This window comes from Podarcis pityusensis (assembly GCF_964106645.2).
Source record: "Podarcis pityusensis genome assembly, chromosome: 2".
Taxonomy (NCBI): Eukaryota; Metazoa; Chordata; class Lepidosauria; order Squamata; family Lacertidae; genus Podarcis; species Podarcis pityusensis.
The window spans coordinates 15,974,302-16,000,343 of record NC_138029.1 but is presented as its reverse complement, the minus strand read 5'-3'; the positions used below and the strand labels follow the sequence as shown (position 1 = coordinate 16,000,343).

The 26,042-nt window shown below is 47.7% G+C and overlaps 1 protein-coding gene and 1 pseudogene across 4 annotated transcripts in view; both read left to right on the top strand.

The window, feature by feature from the left end:
* LOC308471099 (leucine-rich repeat-containing protein 3 pseudogene) overlaps positions 1-26,042 on the top strand; it is a 226,852-nt pseudogene that overhangs the window by 200,460 nt on the left and 350 nt on the right. The window lies entirely within an intron of this gene.
* The window catches only part of SP1 (Sp1 transcription factor), a 28,743-nt gene continuing 23,547 nt past the window's right edge, over positions 20,847-26,042 (top strand). The window contains exons 1-3 of one of the 3 annotated variants that reach the window (XM_080994507.1): positions 20,847-20,978; positions 23,432-23,520; positions 24,367-25,810. In XM_080994507.1, coding sequence (XP_080850633.1) covers positions 20,972-20,978; positions 23,432-23,520; positions 24,367-25,810 — 1,540 coding nt within the window. In that variant the 5' untranslated portion in view covers positions 20,847-20,971. Of the gene's footprint in view, positions 20,979-21,396; positions 21,533-22,065; positions 22,182-23,431; positions 23,521-24,366; positions 25,811-26,042 lie in introns of those variants that run through there. The other 2 variants (XM_080994508.1, XM_080994506.1) reach the window with 2 other exon arrangements.

The window sequence follows — 26,042 nt, the reverse complement described above, 5'->3', positions numbered from 1 at the left end:
CCATTGCTGCAGCTAGGGAAGCCCATCTCTGGTGGTGAGAACCAACTAGCAAGGAGCTCATGGAGGACACTTTGTCCAGAGCCCCTTCAAACTTGGTCCTGGAGGAAAAATGAGGTTGATCCAGTCAGCATTTTGCCATCTATGACTGCTTCGTGCAGATGGTTAGCTAACCCCTTACAAGTGTTAATACAATCAAGTCAACAATCATCCCTTATCAGCCAACATAAAAGGTCAAAGGTGGACCTATTTAACATAGCTTTAAGCTCTAATGATCACCGGCTATAAATTTTGCATCTCATTGCCATTCAACTCCCACCTCCTTTATATGCCTGGGTTTAAGTCTCCCAATGGTTAGGCAACAAAATTTGTTAGTCTGTAAGGTTCTTTGATTGTTTCTACTAAAATAGCTTAGGATCTAAGCTGTTAACTGTTCTTATAGAAATTTACATCCACATCTAGACAGGCTAGGCAGTGCTTCAAGGCAGCCAACAAAACAATAGGAACAATAAAAACAAGGATAAATGCAAATGACAAAGAGGAATGCATGCATAGGAGATGGGTGAGGTATATTGGACTGTTGGGTTTTTTTTTTAATTCCTGCTGCTGTTTTGTATGGAATTCATGTTTACTATGCACGTTTTAACAGTACTACCATTTTGCTTTGTTTTTATGTATTTCTGCCCTGTGATTGTCGTATGGAGGACACAATATAAATATGGTTGGGTGATGATGCTTTCTTCCTGCAGGCTCCCCCACACTCAGCCTGTTCTGGAAGGGAGCATTAGCCATACCCAAATGCCAGGCACCAGAAGGGGCCAGCCTATGATAGCAACGTACAATACCCGAGGTGGCAGCAAATCATTTCATGCCTAGGAGAGGGGGCTTATTCACACTAACCATTTGCCCCTTTCTTTCCAGGCAGGGGCCTGCTCTTTAACATGTGTGTGGTTTGCTGCCCTGAGCATTCCCTGTGAAAATCTGCTCTTTAAAGCTAAATCGGAGCAAACGTCTATTCGGGTTTTCCGTGGATTGCTGTGAACTCCGATTGAGCTTTAGAGAGTGGGTTTTTGTGGGGAAAGCTCCGGTGGGGGGGAGAGAGGGAGAGGAAGAGAGAAGGGTGAAGCGCTCGGATACGGCGCTTTAAATCATGGACCGGAAAGAGCAGAGGAAAGGTAACTGTGGATAACCATTAACTCAGATCTGTCTTCAACAGAGCTGTTTGGATTAAGCTTCATGAATCTGCAGCCTGTTCACTTTATAGCTTCGCGAAAGCAGAGCTGAAGAGACAAATATAAAAGTAGTGAGAAGCATAAGCTGAGGAGGAGGAAAGCCCCAGGCCATCCAGCACTTCAGTGCAGGAGACAAATCTTCTGTGTCCCTTCCTAGGGTGCCAGCCACTAAGCCTTGAGGCTTCCTCCCATTGGACAAAAATAATTGCAGGCTCAGCTGACCCATTTGCTCGGTTTCAAGGTGTGACCAAACATTTAAATTGCGTGTTTTCATGGCTACACCCACAGTTAATTGAATTTACTCTTTACCAATGTGGGAGGGGGAAATTAGTTTTCACAATGTCTGCTTCAGCCCTGGAGCATTATTCCTGTGGAACACAGATTAGATAAGGGGTCAGCAAACTTTTTCAGCAGGGGGCTGGTCCACTGTCCCTCAGACCATGTGGGGGGCCGGACTATATTTTGGGGGGGGGGGGAGAATGAATTCCCATGTCCCACAAATAACCCAGAGATGCATTTTAAATAAAAGCACACATTCTACTCCTGTAAAAACACCAGGCAGGCCCAACAAATAACCCAGAGATGCATTTTAAATAAAAGGACACATTCTACTCATGTAAAAACATGCTGATTCCCGGACTCTCCGCAGGCCGGATTTAGAAGGCAATTGGGCTGCATCCGTCCCCTGGGCCTTAGCTTGCCTACCCATGGATTAGATTATTTCATAATGCAGTTAACAAGGAAAAAATGTGAGTAGATTCTATAGTATGCATCTTGTGGGGCAACTAATATGTATGCGGTGCTATTTTTCTAGGAAAAAAGAGGTGCTGGAACTCACCCTGAACGCCTCCCTTCTCTTAGAATGGCAATGGCACCCACCTGAGAGGTGCCAGGACTGAGTTCCGGCGAGTTCCAGCTGAAAAAAGCCCTGTATGTATGCATGTTTTGACACCCCACAACTGAGCATATGGAATATAACCACACACACACTTTTTAGATGCTGAATTAACAGCAATCTATTGGCTATACGTTGAAATTAGAATGCAGGCATGTGGCTACCTGAAGAATGACTTATCTGTTTAACAGCTATTTGGAAATGTGTTGGCTCCCCCTTTTAGGAGGGAGGGTTTGACTGAGGGATGTGTTCAGCTGGCGAATGAGGGTGTCATTTAATAATCTTGCAGCTGCTATTTTTAGGAGATGTTAATAGCGTATGAGAATTGGTGTACTGCTATTATTATTTTTTAAGTGCATGTATAAGTAACAGTGAAATGCTAATCACGACTACACACAGCTAAGTGTTACTGAATCCACTGGGGCTTCCTCGCCAGTAAGCACAATTAGGATTGCAACCTACATTACTCGCGTGGTATGAACTTTGTGTTCTTAGCTTTGATGTTTAGAGGACAATGGGTATGATGAGGCTGAGACTGAGTACAGTGGTGCCTCGCAAGACGAAATTAATTCGTTCCGCAAGTTTTGTCGTCTTGCGATTTTTTTCGTCTTGCGAAGCACGGTGTCAGGAAAGTTTTGGAAAAGCATCAAAAATCACCAAAGTCTTTAAAAACCTCAAAAAAGGCTACCATACCGCGTTCTATGAGATGCTCCTCGAAGTCAAGTCGCAACTGTATTAACGGTGTTAAGAAAAAGGAAACAAACTTGCAAGACGTTTCCGTCTTGCGAAGCAAGCCCATAGGGGAAATCGTCTTGCGAAGCAGCTCAAAAACGAAAAACCCTTTCGTCTAGCGAGTTTTTCGTCTTGCGAGGCATTCGTCTTGCGGGGCACCACTGTACTCACTATACATTTAAAGCACATTCAAAGCTCATTCTTCCCCTCAAATAATACTGGATACTGTAGTTTAGTCCTCACAGAGCTACAATTCCCAGCAGCAAACTACAGTGCCCAGAATTCTCTGAAGGAAAGAAAGTGTTTTGAATGTGCTGTAAAGGTGTGGTATGGACACAGCCTAAGGGTGAAGCAAGACAGATTCTTCCTCTAGATTGGTAAATAAGAAGGCAGGCATGTGGAGGCTGTCTGAGGTTATAGGGCAGTGCCCTGTTTGCCCTAATGGACTGCATTTCTTCAGAAGCTCTCACCCACGTGTCCTGTGTTCAAATTAGGATGGGAGGGGATTCGTAATTAAATCTACAAGCATCGTTCCTGCAATTTTGTCCAAATCATGGCTCCCTTGTAGCTTTTGAAAGCCATACCAGTGGTGATCTTTCAGACCACTGATCACCAACCTTCTTTTGGGCCAATGGCGACATATATAATTTGGGGGATGGGAGCAAGTCACGAAATGGCTGCTGCGGAGGTTGTGGCATAACACAAAATGAATGCCACATCTAAAAAAAGCCAAAGAAGTGACAAGGCCACAACATTGTATGGTCACATTCCCCCATCAACCAATGCAGAGAAGGGCACCGACATCAGCTATCACCACGCTTGCTCACAAAGAGAAGCTCTTTGTGCCTCTCGTCTGTTCAGAAGGTGGGCATCCAGTCATGGCATCCAGTGGAATGTGGCCATGTTTAAGGGAGCATGTTCAATGCAAGAGAGACCAAGTCGCTGCTAAGCTAACAGAAACTGAACAGGAAGAGTAAACAGTCTCTCATGCATTGCAGACCTCCAAGTGCCCCTATTTTCCAGGGACAGGCCCGGATTTACAGAAGCCATCCCGGTTTCTATTGGATCCCAGAATGCCCCACTTTCCCTTTTTCATTGGAGAAAAGTTGGACGGTATGGAGTTATGTGCCCCTGAGCCAAGGAGATACATTATACACCCTTTAGAAGACATCTGAAGGCAGCCCTGTGTAGGGAAGTTTCTTAATGCTTAATGTTTTATTATGTTTTTATATATGTGGGAAGCTGCCCGGAGTGGCTTGGGCAGCCCAGTCAGATGGGCAGGGTATAAATAATAAATTGTTATTATTATTATTATTACATATAATAATGATGATGACGGTGGTGGTGGTGGTGATTGAATAGGATGTCCCAATTTTCATTGGAGAAATGTTGTGGGGTATGGCATTGTGGATTTTTGAGAGGGTATTCATTAATAGTAATAATAATAATATATTATTTATACCCCGCCCATCTGGCTGAGTTTCCCCAGCCACTCTGGGCGGCTTCCAATCGAATGTTAAAAACAATACAGCATTAAATATTAAAAACTTCCCTAAACAGGGCTGCCTTCAGATGTCTTTTAAAGATAAGATAGCTACTTATTTCTTTCACATCTGAAGGGAGGGCGTTCCACAGGGCGGGTGCCACTACCGAGAAGGCCCTCTGTCTGGTTCCCTGTAAACTCCCTTCTCGCAATGAGGGAACCGCCAGAAGGCCCTCGGCGCTGGATCTCAGTGTCCGGGCTGAACGATGGGGGTGGAGACGCTCCTTCAGGTATACAGGAACATTTACTCAAACATTTTGCGGGTGCCGTAGGAGGTGCTCATGAATACCCTGGCACCTATGGGAACAGTGATAACCCCTGTTTTTAATTATCCTGTAGGGCCACCCGAAGGGACGCGGGTGGTGCTGTGGGTTAAACCACAGAGCCTAGGACTTGCTGATCAGAAGGTCGGCGGTTCGAATCCCTGCGACGGGGTGAGCTCCCGTTGCTCGGTCCCGGCTCCTGCCAACCTAGCAGTTCGAAAGCACGTCAAAGTGCAAGTAGATAAATAGGTACCGCTCCGGCGAGAAAGTAAGCGGTGTTTCCGTGCGCTGCTCTGGTTCACCAGACAGCGCATGACCCGGAAGCTATACGCCGGCTCCCTCAGCCAATAAAGCGAGATGAGCACTGCAACCCCCGAGTCGGCCACAACTGGACCTAATGGTCAGGGGTCCCTTTACCTTTACCTAGGGCCACCCTCTTTACATGGTAATGTGTACTTCCTCACAGTATGTTAAGCCAGCTCTGCTGTGTTTGGGGGCCCTCCTCTTATTCTGCCTTGGACGTCTGCCCTGATGGCACCACTGCAAGAAAAATAAGGGAGCCAGGTCGCTTCTGGTCCCCCTTAACTCAAGAACTCAATATCCCCCTTCTGTTCTTTAAATGAAACCCCCTCATCACTGAGCGTTAACTGATGCAGACACACAACAGGTCTGCCAAGGCCGTCACACGTAGTTCAGTCCCAGGGCAACTTCCCCTGATATTGCCAGCATGTTTGTGGCTACAAAACTAAGTTGAGACTGAACAGAGCCACACAAAAAATGGCAGGGGGAGAGGAGGAAGCTGACAAGGCAGCCCCAGATGCTTTACAACTCTGGCGCGAGATCAAAGCGGGAGGCTCATCCTTTTCGCATTGAAGTTGCTTCCCCTCCATCGCTCCCCATCCAGAGAGACCCCCATCAATGCACTGATGCTCCAGACCAGGAACTCTGTGGTAGCTTCAACTAGAGTCTAACTTTGTGTGAACATTCGTGGGGCAGAACAAATCAGGCCACCTGGCATTCCATGGTTGCAAACAACGATTACTGTTTTGGAGAGGACATGGAATTGGGGGAGGAAGAGGAATGGCCGGGATCCAGAGAACAGAGATTTGGGAGCGAGTTAGATTAAAGGGTTTTTTTACTCGGAAGCTGCAAAATGGAAATAAGGGGAATTGATTATTATTAATAATAATAATAGTCTGCCATTTAAAGTGGAAAGACCTCTTTTCTTAAAGATGTTGGATGGAGCAGTTCTACAGTTCCTTTGTTGTGTGACGGGTGTAGCCAAGGAGCCTGGCTCCAGTTGTTGGATTTGGTGATTTCTAGCAAAAAAGCAAGGTAGGTCCTGCAAACCTGAAGCCTGCCCGTTACCTTGCTTCAGGGCATGTTGCCCTCCAGACCCCCCTGATCATTGGTCATGCTGAATGAGGCGAATAGAAGTGGTAATTCAAAACATCTCCAAACTAAGGCTACCCTGCCTTAAAGGTAAAGGTAAAGGGACCCCTGAACGTTAAGTCCAGTCATGGATGACTCTGAGGTTGCGGCACTCATCTCGCTTTATTAGCCGAGGGAGGTGGCATTTGTCCACAGTTTTTCTGGGTCATGTGGCCGGAATGAGTAAGCCGCTTCTGGTGAACCAGAGCAGCGCATGGAAACACTGTTTACCTTCCCGCCGGAGTGGTACCTATTTATCTACATGTACTTTGACGTGCTTTCGAACTGCTAGGTTGGCAGGAGCTGGGACTGAGCAATGGGCGCTCACCCCGTCGCGGGGATTCGAACTGCTAGCCTTCTGATCGGCAAGCCCAAGGCTATGTGGTTTAGACCACAGCGCCACCCGCGTCTTAGTACACCTTATAAAGTACACCTGCCTTAGGGTGTACTCTACTGTATAACCTTTTGGTAACTAAACCTCATGGAATGCCTCTTGCCACCACACAATCCACTCCACTTTGCATAAAAAGGTAAAGATAAAGGGACCCCTGACCATTAGGTCCAGTCGTGACCGACTCTGGGGTTGCGGCGCTCATCTCGCTTTATTGGCCGAGGAAACCGGCGTACAGCTTCCGGGTCATGTGGCCAGCATGACTAAGCTGCTTCTGGCGAACCAGAGCAGCGCACGGAAACGCCGTTTACCTTCCCGCCGGAGCGGTACCTATTTATCTACTTGCACTTTGATGTGCTTTCGAACTGCTAGGTTGGCAGGAGCAGGGACCGAGCAACGGGAGCTCACTCCGTTGTGGGGATTCGAACCACCGACCTACTGATCGGCAAGTCCTAGGCTCTGTGGTTTAATCCACAGCGCCACCCGCGTCCCTCCCACTTTGCATACCATCCTTCAAAACAGTGGTGTGCAGGCAGTGGACTAGGGGGACTAGGCTAGTCCCCTAAACATTCCCCTGGCAGCTCCTTCCCAAAGCCCTGGAAGCTTCTGTCCAGCTTTGGAGGGATCTGACAGGGTCCAAGAGCCCTCCTGCTACCTTCCCAAAGCCTGCCTGGCTTCCTGCTCTGCAACTGAAGCTGAGGTATGCAAAGAAGGAGTTCTCCTGGAAAACCACCACACCTCTTTTCCAATCTTAGGAGCAGCCTTGAAAAATGTAATAATAATTTTAAAAGTTACACTAAGAAAACCAGCTCCTCTGAGCATGCCTGGAGTGCTTTTGTGCTGGGCACCTGCATTCCCCTTTCCGGCTCAAGCACCCAAGCTTCAAGGACAGAGAGCCTGATGTTTGGGCAGAGCAACAGCGCTAAAGATTCTGAAATCCAGCAGGGAGCGGGAGCAGGCCTCACCATTTTTCAGAGCGCAGAAGGAACATGGTTGGTGGGCAGGACGCCTCTCTCTGAGCCAGCCTCCCTGGTTCCTTCTCTTCAGGCCAGGGGGAGGGCATGTTCAGCCTCGGCAGACGGGGGAAGTCCATGCCACACCCTGGGTCCTGTGCTGGGGGAAGATAAGACCGCTGGATCCGTTCTCCTGCCTGCCCTTCCTGCTGCTGATTAACAGGAGAGAGGAGTGGCTGAGAGAGCTATAAAGCGAGGCGCCAGTGATCGAGAAAGTTGCCAGAGTGGTTCATGTCAGGGGCTCCTGAGCAACAAACCCCAGTGAAGCGGCCAACCCACAAAATATCACAGCTCCAGAAGAGGGGATGCCCTGGGACCCATCAGCAACATCCTTTAGGCTGAGATTGAACTCCAGGCAAATGCCCTGCCTGAACTGGGAGCAGGAGGAGACTGGGAGTGAAGCCCACCTCAAAGCAGTCAGGTTGCACCTGAGTCCATGCAGGCTGAACCCCAGCACTTCTCTTTTGATAAGTTACTCCCTCCAAAACAACATGGGTCATTTCTGTATGCCTTTGGCTAAAGCACCATTGATGACCTGTTTACTGAGCATTCATTCTGATTTACTTGCAGGGTGTTTATATATAGACTTCCTCTTAGTTGCTTGCCCCACATACATTTCCACATCCTTTCCAAACTGCATCAGTGCATTTCCCCACAATTTTCAAACCAGTGTTTCTTTTTTAAAGGGGGGAAACTGAAACCTGCATTTTAGTATGTGCTTTTGTTTTTTGTTTTTATTTACATCCTGCCTTTCTCCCTGTGCAGGACCCAAGGTGCCTGACAACCTGAATTAAAAACAGGTAAGAACTAAAACGCGGGTGGCGCTGTGGGTTAAACCACAGAGCCTAGGACTTGCCGATCAGAAGGTCGGTGGTTCGAATCCCCGCTATGGAGTGAGCTCCCATCACTCAGTCCCTGCTCCTGCCAACCTAGCAGTTCGAAAGCACGTCAGAGTGCAAGTAGATAAATAGGTACCACTCCGGCGGGAAGGTAAATGGCGTTTCTGTGCGCTGCTCTGGTTTGCCAGAAGCAGCTTAGTCATGCTGGCCACATGACCCGGAAGCTGTACGCAGGCTCCCTCGGCCAATAAAGCGAGATGAGTGCCGCAACCCCAGAGTCGGTCACGACTGGACCTAATGGTCAGGGGTCCCTTTACCTTTTTAAGAACTAAAAACACACCAGTTGTAAATATTTTTAAAAAACAATTACCGTACCTTTCCGCGTATAAGACTACGTTCTTTTACTCTAAAATAACGTTCAGAATCTGGGCTTGTCTTATACATGGATAGTAAAATGTAAAGGTAAAGGGACCCCTGACCATTAGGTCTAGTCGTGACCGACTCTGGGGTTGCGGCGCTCATCTCGCTTTATTGGCTGAGGGAGCCGGCGTACAGCTTCCGGGTCATGTGGCCAGCATGACTAAGCCACTTCTGGCGAACCAGAGCAGCACACGGAAACACCATTTGCCTTCCCACCGGAGTGGTACCTATTTATCTACTTGCACTTTGACGTGCTTTTGAACTGCTAGGTTGGCAGGAGCAGGGACCGAGCAATGGGAGCTCACCCTGTTGCAGGGATTTGAACCGCCGACCTTCTGATCGGCAAGTCCTAGGCTCTGTGGTTTAACCCACAGCGCCACCTGCGTCCCTACATGGATAGTACCTCCCCCCATTTTCTCAAATCAGAGTCCCCAAAGATAGGGGGCGTCTTATACATGGGGGCGTCTTGTAGGCGGAAAAATACGGTAAGTAGGCTACTGTGTTAAAAACAGCATTGGTTCAAAACGTGAACAATTCTGAAAAGCACAATGTAAGTCCATCTCAGCTCTATGCTCTACTAGTGAGCTAAAATTGAGTGTATCAAGCTCCCCTGCCAGCTCAGCACAAGCCCCTTCCCCAGGCCATGGGGGTTTGGCTGCACTCTCTTCCACCAGCCCAAATGTATCTCCATCCCCTGACTGCTAACCCACCGCTGCTAGTAGGGCAGCTGGGTCTTCGTTTCAGAAATGCAGCCCTTGGACTAAGGGGCCAGAGTCAAGGAGGCAAGCTTTGTTTTACTTGGCCCAGGAGCCAATGCAAGCGGGTGGGTCTGCTGTATGTGTGATTAAGGCGAGCACAAAAGTGATTCCACACAAAATGAAAAAGCCTGTGACTTTTCGCGTGCCTCTGTTAGCTTGCGACCCTTAAGGAACTGTTCCAGGCCGAACCCCAGTGATTCCCAATTGGATTTAAGGGTATGTGCCCTACTCAGAAGGAAATTCCACTGAATTCAAGGAGACTAACTCCCAGGGAAGTGGGGTTAGGACTACTGCCTACAGAACCTCTATTGCAATGGTATGGCGGGTCACGGCGCCGCCGCAGCTTGCTAACTTCCCTTATTTCAAATTGTTGATCTGGTAACTTTAGTCTAGTGGATGGGGACAAACACAAGCCTATGCCTGTCAGATAGGAATCCGAGCTTGGCTGCCAAGCACATTCTATGCCTGAATTTTGCTGGGGTTGGCGTGCTGTGTACGCCCTTCCCTCATTCTGAAAGGTAACATTAACAAAACAGCCTCCCTAAAATAGCTCCTAGGCCACCCAGTAGCTGCCGGCCCACATCTGCAAGCCTCTCCCTGGGCAAGTTGGAGCAGATCGGGCAAACAAGCCACACCCCAGAGGGACGTTCCTAAGCGCAACTCAGGGCACACCAGGGTAGCTGACTGAGAAAGCTCAACCCCTAAACGAGGCCGCCCTCCTCTCTGTGGGCTGGCTCTGCTTTGACATGGGTCTGTTTTCTTCCTGAGAAGAGAATTGCCATAGATCTGAACTGCTGGTTTAAATTACAGGCCTTTCACAGGGAGAAGCCAGCAGCTTGGTTTGTGTTCCCTTGGACTGGGGAGAATTTAGAATTTATTTCTCTAGGATCTGAGAAGAGGCAGGAAGCTGGGCTCGTATGTGAAAGATCTGGGTACAAGTGCCATCTCAAAAGCAGACCACTTAGTCTCCTCCTCCAATTCTGTCATCATGCATGGAGGTGGAATAATAATTATTATTATTATTATTATTATTATTATTATTATTTATTATTTATACCCCGCCCATCTGGCTGGGTTTCCCCAGCCACTCTGGCAGCTTCCAACAAAACACTAAAATACAATAACCTATTAAACATTAAAAGCTTCCCTAAACAGGGCTGCCTTCAGATGTCTTCTAAAAGTTTGGTAGTTGTTTTGCTCTTTGACATCTGGTGGGAGGGCGTTCCACAGGGCCACTACCGAGAAGGCCCTCTGCCTGGTTCCCTGTGACTTGGCTTCTTGCAGCAAGGGGACCGCCAGAAGGCCCTCGGCACTAGACCTCAGTGTCCGGGCAGAACGATGGAGGTGGAGACGCTCCTTCAGGTATACTGGAATAGACTTTGTCCACTGTCTTGTCCCATCTCTACACAGTGGAAGGTGGCAAAACAGAGGATTCTGCGCACGGACAGATGTGCACATATAGAACCTCACCTTCTGGTGAATGCGTGGCGGTCAGGGATGGGGTCAGTGGATGTGATGCTGCTTCCCGTTCAGTCAATGCATGTGTTATAAGAAGAAGAAAAACTGCTCCTTGCCCTTATGGGGTATCCAAGGGCCCATATAGTGGCTTCCCTATTTGTTGGAGAAAACAACAGAGGCCAACCAGAATACAGTCGTACCTTGGTTTTCAAACAGCTTGGTTCTCAAACATTTTGGCTCCCAAATGCCGCAAATCCAGAAGTGAGTGTTCCGATTTGTGAACTATTTTTGGAAGCCAAACGTCCGACGTGGCTTCTGACTGGCTGCAATCAGAAGCCGCATTCTGGTTTCCAAATGTTTTGGAAGTCAAACGGACTTCTGGAACGGATTCCGTTCGACTTCCAAGGTACGACTGTATATTGAGAAGCAAAATGGCTAGTAAGCCTGATCTTTATTAAACTGCTGCAACAGGGTCCTCACTCACCACACGCAAAAGGGAGAACCCTGAACAATGCTGCGCAAGCCCTTATATAGACTTTTGAAATTGCCCACCTTGTAGACCAAGACCAACCCCCTAAAACATCATACATACATCACAGAAGGTGATCTACAGCAGAGGAGGTGGTCTACAGCAGAAATCCTGTCTGCCAGGATACCTGACAATGGCCACTGATTGCATGGATCATGGGAAGGGGGGGTATTGTGCTGCCCTAGGCAACAAACTCTTTAAAACTTCACGGAGGTGCTGTGAGAGCTGCTTTTTCCACTGATTGATCCAGTGCTATTTTTCTAGAACAAGAGGTGACGGAACTCACCATGAACGCCTTCCTTGCTCTCCTATAATGGCAATGGCACCCACCTAAGAGGTACTGGAAAGGAGTTTGAGTTCCGGCTGAAAAAAAGTGATTCATCCCACATCACTGCTGCTAATAGTTAAGGCGGGGAACACCATAGGCAGAGGGGCTTGAGTGCAACATTACTCCCTCACCCACCCCCAACCTGCCCAGGTGACATTTTTCTGATAAAGATCCTCACGCTACGCTTCTCATGGGATGGATTCTGTCTTTGGTATTCAATGGGCATACTCATAAACGATATACGATATCTTTATTGTCATTGTCCCATGCAGAACAATGAAATTGAAAAACTACATAAAACATTCAAAACCTCCTAAAAACTCTGAAACCCCATTTTAAAATACACTATACTACAGAGACCCCTTATGCTGCGTTTAGAACCAGAATTGCATTTGCCTAGAAACTGTTTCTCAGGCGGCTAGTCCTGGCCTTTATAACCCTATACCTTCTTCCAGAAGGCTGAAGCTGAAAGAGATCATTTCCGGGGTGCGTACTATCCTGCGCTATCTCTGCCGCTTTCTTATGGCACCTGACAGCATAGATTTGATCTAAGCTGGGAAGAGTGCACCCAATTATTCTCTCTGCAGTCTTTACAACCCTGGACAGCATTGTTTTTTTGCTGGCCGTGCAGCTCCCAAACCACACACACAGACCATAAGTTAATACACTCTCCACAGTGCAATGGTAAAATGCCATCAACAGGTCCTTTGAGAGATTGTTTTTCCAGAGGATTCTCAGAAAATATAACCTCTGCTGTGCTCTCTTCATCAGGTCTTTGCTGTTTTCTCCCCAGGTTAGGTTAGGTCATCTTTTGTTTGTTTGTTTCTTTATTGCATTCCTAGCCCACCTTTCCTCCAGGCTCAAGGTGGTGTGTGACATGGTTGTCTTCCCGTTTTAATCCGCTCAACAACCCTGTGAGGTGGGCTAGGCAGAGAGATTGCCACTGGCCCTAAGAACACCCAGTGAGTTCCACGGCTGAGCAGGAATTTGAATCCTGGTCGTCCTAGTCCAACACACTTAACCTCTACACCACAACTGGTTCTCAACCTCGCGTATCTGTGAAATGGGAATATCAGTGACCTATCTCATAGGGGGGTGATTGCTATGAAGTAAAACCATAACTGAGAATTTAAAGTATATTTTCAGTCTTCATTTTTAAAAAAATGAAAAGTTGCGTACCAGTCCTAAGATGAATAAATGAAATGAGTATTAAATTCTGAAGCTGTTCTCATAATTTTTAGTGGGGTATTCACTTACCACTTCACAGTACAGGTCTCTCTCACTCAGACGCGCGTCACAGTGTTTATTCTTATCTAATGACCCTGCATAACCACACTGTGAAAGAAGAAAATCTGGGTTAGATTCAGGAGCTGGGAAGATGCTGGAGTTGTATGCGGTGAGATCCAGAACCGGTATAGACACCCACATTATCATTTAAGCAAAAATAATAGGACAATTCAAGTTGCAATTACAGTGGTACCTCAGGTTACAGACGCTTCAAGTTACATACGCTTCAGGTTACAGACTCCGCTAACCCAGAAATATTACCTCAGGTTAAGAACTTTGCTTCAGGATGAGAACAGAAAACGTGCTCTGGCGGCACGGTGGCAGCAGGAGGCCCCATTAGCTAAAGTGGTGCTTCAGGTTAAGAACAGTTTCAGGTTAAGAACGGACCTCTGGAACGAATTAAGTTCTTAACCCGAGGTACCACTGTACATTTATTTACAATTAAATAAATGTAGTTCTGTATTTTCCATGAATTTTCACAAGTAGCTTCTGAGTTAGTACAACCACAGCCAGTCTCTAGTCATAGACAAGATTAAAGGATTATAAATGGCGTGAAGATTAGTCCTGCTAGGGTTTGTCCTTTGCCAATGTCTTTTTTCCTTGGGGCACTATTGTTCTTTGAACAGAGAAATGCTTTATTGCTGTTTGATCAACTGAGATGCTCCTCGTGAGCTTGTGACCCAGAATTTTGTTGCTGGCCACGGCTAAATCCTCCTGGGGTGACAGTGGGTTGAAGGAGGAAGGGCTCCTGATCTCCCTAGGTGAGAGTTGTTTTCACCTGTTGGATTTGGGCATGCTTATTGGCTGTTGAATCTTTGAGAGGTTTGCTGAAGTGAGAATTGAGAGGAGCGATAAATAAGTCAATAAAATGTGAGTGGGTGAAAGGTGATTGTTTAATGAGTGGGTTCTTGCTATGGTTCTTGAATTCCTGATTTGTATTATTAAATGTGAGGATGCTTTTTTGCAATATTCAGGGACTTTTAAAAGCTATATATTGTAATTATGTTGTACGCTCTTGCTTCTTTATTTGGTATGATTCACTTTTGCGTTCATTTTACTTGCATACTCATGAATATTGGGTTGTATCCAATGTAGTGCTACATTAAAGTCACTTAATGGTAAACGTGTTCTATGGATTTTTGCGCCAGCAGAAATGTGTTGTGCAAGAGACTGCATAAGCAGTTTGCTGGTAACTCTGTTGCACAATAAATTGTGCAATCTGTTGCACAACAAGTTTCCACCAGCAGAACATTAAAACTCACCTATCCATGCTAGTGGACAGAAAATGTTGGATACAGCCCAATGTTTAGAGATTTATTGCTCAATTTTGTTACTTAAAATGTATAATGCTGTTTTTGTTATTATTGCCATCTGCTGTGTAGAATTTGTATTTTTATATATGTAATCTACTTTGGTTTTTGTTGAGATGTAAATTGCTTTGTGAGTTCTTGAAATACAAAGTTGGTATACAGTACAACTTAAATAAAAATGGATACATGTGTTAATCTCCCTCTCACCTCTATGAAGATGAACAGGATGTGGTCCGCTGATTCCCATTTCTTTTACACAGACGGCATCCTTCCTTTCCTCAATTATATTTATTTAATGTAATAATAACAGAGGAAGATAACTAAAATCAGTTAAGTTTCTGAACCGCCTCCCTGGTGAGAACTAGTTGCTGAAGAAGATGCTGAGTAAAATCTGCATTTTCAGTAAACAGGCAATTAGTTGTAATTATGACTCATTGGCTCCAGACTAATATAAAAGCTACTTAACCGCAAGCTAGATGACAAAATGTTCTTTAAGCGTCTCATTCCCAAGCTGGAATTGTCAATGGGGCAGTTCTACAGCAGAATTACAAGACCCAGAGAAAAGAGATAGCAGCAGAATTACTGACCCAGAGAAAAGAGATAGCAGCAGCCCCCACCAGTCCTAGTGCTCAGATGATGCTCGAATGATCTGTTCTCGTGCCTTCTGCTGCTTGCTATATTGCTGAATACCAGTTGCTGGGAGATCCCAAGCAGGGAGAGTGCTGTTGTGCTCATGTTCTGCTTTGCAGGCTTCCCATCGGTGAAGGGTTCTCAAACTGTGGTCTGCTGGTCTTTCATGAGCTTCATTTGCGTGGTTTGCAGCATGTCCACCGAAGACAATTAAAAATCATGCAACGTCTAGCAGAGCACATTGCAATTGCTATGACGAGCAGGAAAACCCTTAAGTGGTTCGTCAAGACCCTCAGCCACCTTCAGGTGGCCTGTGGGGAAGGGGGAGTTTGGGAACAACTGACGTACATATCTGGTTGGCCACCATAAGAACAGGATGCCATCAGTATTACTGGTGGAGAATAGAATGTCCCTATTTTCATCTGAAGGTATGCTGGACTTGATTGGCATTTGGTCTGATCCAGTGGGGCTCTTATGAAACAAGCAAAAATCTAGTTGCAGCCAGTGAAACTTGGATAGAAGTTACTTTGGTCGAGATCCAGGCCAGTCCAAGTAAGGGCCATAGGCAGCCATACCAGGTACTGGACCTAGGGTGTAGATTCATCATTCTAGGTGCTTGAAGAACAGAACTCTTTGCCATTTTGACAAGGCAAGGGCAGAAGAAATATTATTTACCGTATTTTTCGTTCTATAGGACGCACATTTCCCCCTCCAAAAATTAAGGGGAAATGTGTGTGCGTCCTATAGAGCGAATGCAGGCTGCGCCGCTAAGCCCAAAGCCAGAACAGGAAGACGGAGCACTGCGGAGCGCTCCGTCTCGCTGCTCTAGCTTGGGGGCGGCTGCGCGCTCAGCCTCTCCAGGGCAGCGGGGTGCCTTCACCCCGCTGTCCTGCAGAAGCTAGCAAGGCTGTTCCCAAGCCAGAACAGCGAGACAGAGGGCTCCATCTCGCTGCTCTAGCTTGGGGACGGCTGCACGCAAACCTCTGCAGGGCAGCGGGGTGCCTTCACCCCGCTGTCCTGTAGAAGCTAGCAAGGCTGTTCCCAAGCCAGAACAGCGAGACGGAGAGCTCTGTCTCGCTGCTCTAGCTTGGGGACAGCTGCACGCAAACCTGTGCAGGGCAGCGGGGCGCTGCGCTCCAGAGGCTTCAGGGATCTTTAAGGCTGGCGGTGGGGGAAAGCAGCGCTTCCCCCCACCGCCAGCCCCACAAGCTCTGGTGAAGGTACCTTGAACGCACCTTGTTTTAGAGGGGGAGAACAAGAAAAAAAAATTTTTCCCTGTTCTCCCCCTCCTATGATCCGGTGCGTCCTATGGTCCGGTGCGTCCAATGGAGCGAAAAATACGGTATATAAGGCCTTTCCAATTTCTAGATCCTAGTTTTCCTTTCCAGTTCTTGGATGAGGTTATATTCCTTTCTGTACCCAAAGGAAGCTCTGGGACCAAAGCACACCTGCTTCTAGGTAGCTGCCTGAGTTAGGCCTCAGCCCAGGATTATGCAGCAACTGGTTCAATAGTTCTTGTGGCAGTAATCCTGAAGTGTTACAAACCATCTTGGCAATCTCCTTCCAAAAACAAGGGTTCTGTGCCTTTAAAAGCTGCATGACAGACCAACATGAAGTTGAACTCCCCCTTCCTCATGCAATGCCAGGAAAAGCTGTTGTTCTTTTTTGCCTGCAATGCTGTTTTTTGGCACAAGCATTCTACCAAATCTTTTTAAAACTGCAATCCTACCAGATGCTGAGAGTCCAAAGCAAGCTAATAAAGAAAAGCATAAGTCCCTTTGCAAGAAATCATCCATTTCGAAGTCTGTCAGACACAAGTTACTGAACCAGAGTTGCATGGTAATTGGATGCCAGCTGGCCAACCAACCTGAGTGCTCATTGTGTTTGTGCTGTAATGGTAGGGTGGCCCCGCTCCAGCACCAAGCCTACAAGGTAGCCTAGCGGCACTGGGTGACCCATCATATTCTTGCTACTGCCACTACCTGCTTATGTGTCACACACAGCAAGGGGTTATGGTATGTTAACAGACAGCTGAATTCCAAATCTCCTGCTTAGAAACTTCAGTCTGCTTCCCCTCCTGCTCTCCCAGCACTGTGTGACTACCAGTTACATAGCCCAAGATGTCTAAGGAATGTGGGAGGACAACCAGCTCTTGAGTGTGTCCAGAAACCAGTACACCTCGAGAATCCAATCCATCAGTTTATTCAAAAGTATAGGTAATAAGGAAGATGGGGAGAAATAGCAAGTATGTAGATAAAAACTGAAATAAAACACAGTACCAGAATATGGGTATTTTGGTAATCAGTGACTTTCAAGATCCATGGCCCAGGTGGGTGCTGATTGACAGGTGTCATTTTCCAGGCAGTCACCTAGTCTGGAAGATGTCCAGGGGGCACTCAGGGATGAAGCAAGAAGCGTGACAATGCCAGGAGGTAGGGGCTGTCACTGTGTGAGACAGAAGCCTTTCTTCTGGTTGTGTATTGGGCACTTGACTCCTCTGCTTTGCTTATACATGATGGAGGGCTGGGTGATCTTAACATGACAAACTGGGGACAGTACAACTGCGCCACAGGGCCCTCTACCCAGGAAACCAACAGGGCAAAGTGGATCCTGAATATCAAGATGGCCTGCAGCTCAAGCAGATCTGCTTATATCCACTTAACCAGTGGCTCCAGTTCCTGCTGAAGAGCTTTTCGATGATGTCTCTGGATCAGCAACTATAGCCCTGCCCCTCGCAACTCTTCAAAGCACTTAGATATGAAACCAGGCAGCAGCAGAAGTTTCCATGTTGTTTTTTTGTAGCTGCTGTTTCTTTGCTTTTATGGGTTCTGCATCCTCTGAATTTCTGTCTAGAGGCTTTTCCTTCTCTTCAAAACTTGAATGGTTGACTAAGAAACACTGTTATTTTGGTTGCCCTCTGATCTCCAGAAGTGAAATGAAAACAATTCCCTCGGATGGGAATGGGGGCGTGAGGTCATACTTGGTAGAGGCAGAATTTTCCAGCTGCTGGTTTAACATAGACAGCAGCTGCTCTCACGCTCATTTTGGGCTTTCTCCAAGAGGATATCCAGTGCAACACTGAAATAGCAGAATTTTGTCCTATCCTTTGCGTCTTTCCTGAAGCTTCCAACACTTACAAGGGGAAAAATAACTTCACTTCATCTGCGTTATAAAGTTTATGAAGCAGTAAATATCCTGCTTATATTTCTTTTTGCTGCAGGGCACCAGAGCCTCACTTTTATTTTGTTTTCACACGGGTGCAAATGAAGGCCTGCATGGATATTTATTTCTTAGCTCAACATTTCCTCCCTTAACTTATCCAGAGATGAAAATATTTGACCTTGTGGTATAAAAAGTTTCTCTAAGTCCATGTGAAATGATTTATCCATCCCTGGAATGGAAGAGGAAGGCAAAGTGGGTCCAACCAGGGAAATCCCAGCTACAGATTAACGCAGGACACTTGGTCAGATCCTCCTTTCAATTTGGAGGAAGAAGGGATTACCAGATTCAGAAAGGGGGGGGGGGAATGCTGGAGCAACTTCCCTAGGAGGAAAGGTTGCAACTTTTTAGTTTGGAAAACAACAGGGGGTGGGACATGATAGAAGTCTGTAAGACAATGCATGGTATGGATCTAGGACAGCCAAAAGAAGGTACTTTTTCACAGTGCATACTTGCTTCCATGAGATGTGGTGGCCACCAGCTTGGATGGCTTTAAAAGAGGATCAAACAAATTCATGGAGGATAAAGCTATCAATGACTACTTGTCATGATGGCTCTATGTCTAGTGCCAGAGGCAATCTCTGGATAAAAATTGCTGGGAATTACAAGTAGAGATGGTGCTATTCCACTCAGGTCCTGCTCTTGGGCTTCTTATAGACTTCTGGCTGGCCACTGAGAACAGGATGGGTCTTTGTTTTGGTCCAGCAGCAGCTTTTTTACATTCTTAAGGTGAGATAACAGATACAGGATTCAGACATGAGTTATCTGACCAACACCTAAAGCTTTATTTGAAGATATTGTTCCTATTATATGGAAAACTCTATGCAATCCTTGAGGGTCTGGTTATCTAAACACTTGCTTAGATGGATTTCATTTTGCTGACCTTTTCACCCTACACTGACCAGTTTGCATTAGCCAGAGTTAAGACCAAAAGGAAATTATTGCACAAGGTAGCTCTGATTGGATGTAACTTGATTGTAAACCTAAAATGAAATGAATTACTGTATTGGCAAAACAGTTAAAAACAGCTATTCAAAACAACATTCAGTGATAAACTAAAATCAAATCAAAACAGACATTTGTGTAGAAGCAGTTGTAGAGCTCGAAGGGATCCTGACGGTCATCTAGTCCAACCCCCTGCAATGCGGGTTTGTCTAACCCAAAATACTTTTAGCAGGTGCCTGCCTGATGTCAACCGGCAGCGAGTTCCAAAGTTTAGGTGCTGCCACACTACAAGATTGATTTCTTACAATTGCATGACAGATATTAAGTGTCACCTGTAACTGACCCACTGGGTATTTGGGTAAACATGTGTGGAACTGAAATTCAGCTTCCACTGACAACAGTGGAGTTTCAGTGTAGACCAGAACACGGATGAAACCAGGAGAAAAAGAGGCTGTGGGGAAAACGAACACCTTTAACTATTGATTTTGGTAACAAAAATAATACAGAAGAACCAGATCCGCCTAGAAACCTTGGCCCTTAAACTCACGTGCCTCTGAGCACGTGCAGATTGACCCGCTCCTTTTCTGAAGGGCACCGTTTCTAATTTCTGTGGCTGCTGCTCTAAAAAGCGTGTTATGCGCAACACGTGAGAAAAGAAAAACACCTGACCCTTCCTCTTCCCCGGGTCTCCATCTTCTTTTCGCTGGCAATTAGCGCAAAAACAAAATTAACCGTCTCGCCCAGCCACTCAAGTTATGACCGGATGTGAGACCTTTCGCCAGTTCCCAGGAAGAAAAAAAAACCCCACTCGCGTCACTTGTTACATAATCGCTTCATTAAATGGAGGAAAAAGGCGGGACGTCGCCCTCTGCGCCTGAGCTAAAATGGCGCCAACATCCGTCACCTTTTCCTCAAAAAACAACCACACACCGCAGGGACCGCCTCGCCCATTGGCCAATTTAAGGAGGTCCCTCTTCCTCATTGGGGCAGACTGTTTTTCTCCTGTCTCTTCTTGGCGCTGTTTGGCTAAGCGTTCCATCACTCTGAAACGCGTCTTCCCCTCACCATTCTCTCTGCGGAAGCTGATTGGCTACATTCCGTGCCATTCCCCGCATTATCCCAGGCCTCCCCAAACCCACTTTGCGAAACAGTCTTGTGGGCGGAGGGGAGAGCCTCAGCCGTGATTGGATTACAGGCAATTCAATCACGAGTTAAGCCGCACAATTTCATCACGCCCGTTCAGGCCTCAGAACCCCCCTCCCGCGATTGGCCGTAGGCGCCGCCTGTTATTAGCTTTGCCTCCTGCCCGCCCCACTCGGAACAGCTAGTTCAGAAGAGCTGTCGGCCAAGCCCCGCCTCCCACGCCCTCCCGCCATTGGGTGGGGCCTCACCTAGAGGCGTTTCCCGAAAGGCCTACCGCCGCGGAGCTTTTCGTAAATTACTCCTGCTCCTCTCTCACTTCCCCCTCCCGCCCCGCGACAAAACCCCGCCTCGTTTCCGCCCTAATGGCCGGGCGTCACGCCACTCAGGGCTAACCCCCGCCTCCCCCCGTCCCCTCCTGGCTCCGTGATTGGGCGCCGCGGCGGGAGGCGTGCCCTCGAGTTCGGGGCCGTGTCGGCGCCAGCTCCCTCCCCTCGCCAACCCTTTGGCGGTCACCGGCGGGGTTAGGCTGCCTCGTCACCGACTTCGCTGCCCCCCGCCCCGCCCACCCCTCTGGCGCCACTTGGGTTCGCCTCCCCCCGTCGGCCAACATGAGCGGTAAGGACGGGACCATCGCGGGCGGGCGGGGGGCGCCGCCTCCCGCCCCGCGCCCCGCCCCGCCCAGCCCCCCGGGCGGAGGGACCCGGGCGGGGGAGGGGTAACGAGCCCGGCTGAGGGGAGGGCAAGCCGGGCGGGAGCCGCCGAGGGCAGGGGAAGCCCTTCGGGGAGGGGCCCGCGGGAAGGGGAGCGGGGCTAGTGCATTGGGGGGTGGAGGAAGCGCAGGAGGAGGAGGGCGGCAAGTCGCCTCAGGGACCAGGGCAGGGCCCAGCGCGCGGGTGTGCCGGGGGGGTGTCCAGGGCGGGACCAGGTGGGGGCAGGAATACGGCTGGGGGTGGGAATTTCCCGGCGGGAAGGAAGGAGCAGCCTCCGCCGTAGCAGCCGCAGCCGCCGCTCCTCCTCCACCACCGGAGGAGCCTCCGTCGCCGTGCGGCCCAAAGCCGTGAGGCAGAAGCAGGCGCTTGTCTTGTGTTTAAAAGAAAGGGAAAATAGGTTTCCTTCACTGCGCGACTTGAGCTGGGGCTCAAGCTGCGGTAATTCTCAGAATAACCGAGGTTAGTGAAGGAGCGGAGGAGCGTTCCTGAGCATGTGCAGAGTTGCTTTCCCTCACGAGGTTGCCCGCATGGGGCGGGGGGAGGGTGGCAGGAGTAAGTATAGCTGGGCTAAGCACTTTGCTTCCGAGGTGGAGCAAGAAGGTGGTGGGTTCGAGCCCCACGTTGGGCGAAAGATTCCCGCATTGCAATGGGGTTTGGGCTGGAGAGCCTCGTGGTCCCTTCCAACTCTACGATTTGGTTGACAGAAACTCAAGAGAGGCCTAGGCCCATAGGCCAGACACACATCTCCTAAATATAGGAAGGCAGTCTTCAGTAACTTACTGCTGCTTCTTTTTTAAAACAAACCCATGCACACTTGGATTTCCCAGATAATTTCTCCTGTGCTGTCTTTTCCATAAACTGTTTGGGGCCTTAAAATAAGGTTGTATTCACTTGGAACTTTTCGATGATTAGGACATAAAACTTTGCTTGGCAAGCTTTGCTATACACTAAGCGTATGCAAGGCTTAGAGCAGTGCAGAGCTCCTTGTTGGGTCAACTGCAAGTCAGAAGTTTGCATAACTCCTGCGCCACTTGGGACTGACTCATGCAGCTGCTTCCCCAGGTCCAGACAGATGATTTTTTTTTTTTTATGGCTTCATACCTGAAAGGTATGAAGGGGGTTCCAGGGTATCTTGATACATCACTACCAAATAAAGAAGTGTGTTTTTCTTATAGCAGCATGCCACTGAAAATTATAATTTTAGTGACATGTTATGGGGAAGGCTGTTAAAAATAGGCTTGATAATTTCCCTTGGGGGCAAAAAACCCCCAATATGCAGATGTAAAGGGCACTCTGAGAATACTGGGTGGTATTCCCAACTGAGTTTTAAATACTGAAACAGGGAAAAAGCTGTTCATGTTGTATATGGTAGTATGGGAGCACAGAGTCTATTGGATCTGCTAAGAAGATTGTTTTCCACATGGCTTTCAGCCTGAGTTGTTTGCCAGATTTGCTATTTAATGTGCGTCTCTAGAGCTTGAAAAATTGCTTCTATACCAGTAGTGAGGAGGAAGTGATCCTTGTGGTGCAAGAGATATGACAATGCTTGAGTCACCATTTCTTTGCCTAGCCTGCTTTATGTGGTGGTTGTGAGTTTGTAGAGCAACAATTATGATTAACAACAGCTTGGTTCAGTGAGGAGAGGCCATCTTATTTTCACATATGTGACAGCAGCTTCTCCTCCCACTACTCTGCCACCTCCATCTGACTTAATTTTTCATTGATGATACATGATGCATATCACCCCCTTCTGGTATGTTGGTTGGTGCCCTTTAAAGGCTAACTGAGATGTTACTGTTGCATTTGTACCCTGCCCTTTCTTGAAGGAGTTCATGATATCATTCCTTCTCATCCTCTGAACAGTTCTGTGAGGTATGTCAAGCTGAGACTTGCTCAGGGACGCTCATAAACTTCGTAGCTAAGCAGGAATTGGCGTATGGGTCTTCCTGGTCCAATCCCAGCACTGTTCACTACACTAGTGCTCTCTGTTTTCTCTAACATCTGCCCCATAACACACACTCTTTCTTCTGCTCCCCAGCCCCCAGATCTTAACTCAGGGTTAGCTCTTCAGGGTGCTAGATGCTTTTCAGCATATTTTCCAAAGGCAAGGTACTTATATTTTCCATTATCCAATACAACACCAGGTGCGTAACCATAATACTTTTGAGTTGTCTGCAGTGAAGTGAATTACTTAACAGTAACTACGTACTTAGAATGCTCAAAGTCCCTATTTTTTAAATCTGTATTTTCAAACTGTGTCCTTCCGCCTGGTAGAGCTGCTTGCTTTGTAGTGCGTGTTTGACCATTCTGTCTTCACTCTTTTCTTTTTTCCTTCCTGCACCCCCAATTCCCATGCAGACCATGATATTTCAGAAGAAATGGTTATTGTCAAAACTGAGAAGGTAGAAGAAAGCTGCAGTAATGATGGACGGAACTGTGAGGGCCAGGTAAGTGTGGGTTCTAAAATAGGCAACGGTTTCTGTGTGTATGCGTGGAGCTTTGATGAATATTATGATGAAACGTTCTCGTTTTCAGTTTCATTGGATGGAAGTTTCATTTGCATTCCTCATGAACATGCTCTAAAATGTTATAATTCTTGCAGCCTTTTGTGCTTGGAGACTGAGTAGGGGGGAAATAGAGAGCAATTTTTGCAGTCATAGAAGATGGTGGGTTAATTAAAGGCTGCTCCTCCAAATTCTAGCAGTGCCCCTGTGAGCTTTATAATTTGAACTTCCTCATTTAAGAATTGTTGGACTGTGCAGCTGTCTTGCCCAGGGTGCCTTTGGTTTGTGGGTTCAGTGTCTGATCAGATGCCTGTGGGAGACCAGCAAGCAGGATTTGAGCACAAGAAGATGGCTTCCAGCATCTGGTATTTAGAAGTATTGCTGCCTCCAACTGTGGAGGCAAAGGATAGCCATCTTGGCTAGTAGCCTTTGATAGTCCTATCCTCCATGAATCTGCCTAATCCTCTTTTAAAGCCATCTAGGTTGGTGGCCATCACTGCCTTCTGTGGGTTTTGAAGGCTGTTTGTGATTGAAAGTCACACCGTGGTGGAGGATGTATTTGTTAGAAATCTTCTTGGAGGTGAAAGCTGTTCTCCCTGCAGCTGATCTGTACTGTGCTTGTGAGTCTGATGTTTGCAGTCTCTGCTGCTTGTAGTGGGTGGTTCAACAGCTTCCAATAGGCTGCCTTGCTTGTATGCTCCTCCTTAGCTTTTCCTTGTTTTGTACAAACCCCCGGAAAGTGAGGCAAGTGCCTGACTCCTCCTCTCTCTGTCTTGTGTTTCCTGATAGGAGTCCCAGCCTTCCCCTCTGGCTCTGCTGGCTGCAACATGCAGCAGGATTGAATCTCCCAATGAGAATGCTGATGGATCACAGGGACAACAAGGAGGCTCAAATGAACTGGACCTCACTGCTGCAACTCACATCTCCCAGAATGCAAATGGCTGGCAACTAATTTCTACTCCCTCTGGGACTTCTGACTCCCCCAAAGACCAAGGGAACACAAGCAATGATGAGAATGATTCGTCATCCAAAAACCGACCTGCTACCACAGGGCAGTATGTGGTTACTACCACCCCTAACATGCAGGGCCAGCAAGTCCTCACGGGCTTGCCAGGAATGATACCCAGTATTCAGTACCGGGTGATTCCCCAGTTTCAAACTGTGGATGGCCAACAGTTGCAGTTTGCCACCACCCCTACCCAAGTCAGCGTCCAACAGGATGCCAATGGCCAATTGCAGATTATCCCTGGGACGAACCAGCAGCTCATTGCAAATCAGTCGGGGACAGGCAATATCCTGGCTGCCATGCCAAATCTTCTGCAGCAGGCTGTCCCCATTCAGGGAGTGAATGCCCTGTCAGGGCAGACTCAGTATGTCACTAATGTGCCACTGGCTTTGAATGGCAATATCACTTTGTTGCCTGTCAATAGCATTGCAGCCAGTTTGGCACCCACTTCTCAGTCGGTTACTCTAAGCACCTCTGGCTCTAGTGAGAGTGGCTCTCAACCAGCAACATCTGGCGCCTCTGTCAGTTCCTCCAGCACGGCTGTGTCCCAGGCCAATTCTGCCGCTTTCTTTACCAATGCCAACAGCTACAATACCACTACCACAACAGGTAATTTGAGCATCATGAATTTTTCCACCAGCGGCACTCTGGGAACAAACGTTCAGGTGCAGGCGCCTCAGAGGACAGGAAGTGCTCAAAATACTGATGCTCTGCAGTTGGCTGGAGTGACAGTCCAGCAAGGGCAGCAGAAAGATGCTGATCAAAACCAGCAGCAGCAGCAGCAACAACAGCAGATTCTGGTGCAGCCTCAGCTTGTTCAAGGAGGGCAAGCTGGCCAGACTTTTACTACCCAAGATGCCTTGCAGAACCTGCAGATCCAGGCTCTCCCCAATACTGGTCCAATCTTTATTCGAACACCCACTATGGGGCCAAATGGGCAGGTGAGCTGGCAGACGATTCAGCTGCAGAATCTCCAGGTTCAGAACCCTCAAGCTCAGACAATCGCCTTGGCTCCCGTGCAAGGAGTCTCCCTGGGGCAGACAGGGAGCACCAACACGACACTGACCCCCATCGCTTCTGCCTCTCTGCCCAGTGGCACTGTCACTGTAAATGCCGCTCAGCTTTCCTCTGTGCCAGGCCTTCAGACCATTAACCTGGGGGCCCTGGGATCTGGGATCCAGCTTCATCAGCTGCAAGGGCTTCCACTCACTATAACAAATGCCACAGGTAAGTGGGAGATTTTAGTAAGGCATATGCTTGGGGTTGAGATCAGTTTCTATTTTAGAAGGGCAAGTTTCTGCCCTTCATTGCTAGTGGAAATGCATTGGAAGTGTCAGTGCAAACATGCTGAAGATTGCAAATGAGGACGCAAACTACAAAACGTACAGTTGCCTTTCCAGTTCTGAGAATGTCCAATTCAGTGTATCAGAATTTTCAAGGCTTTGCCGTACTATTACGG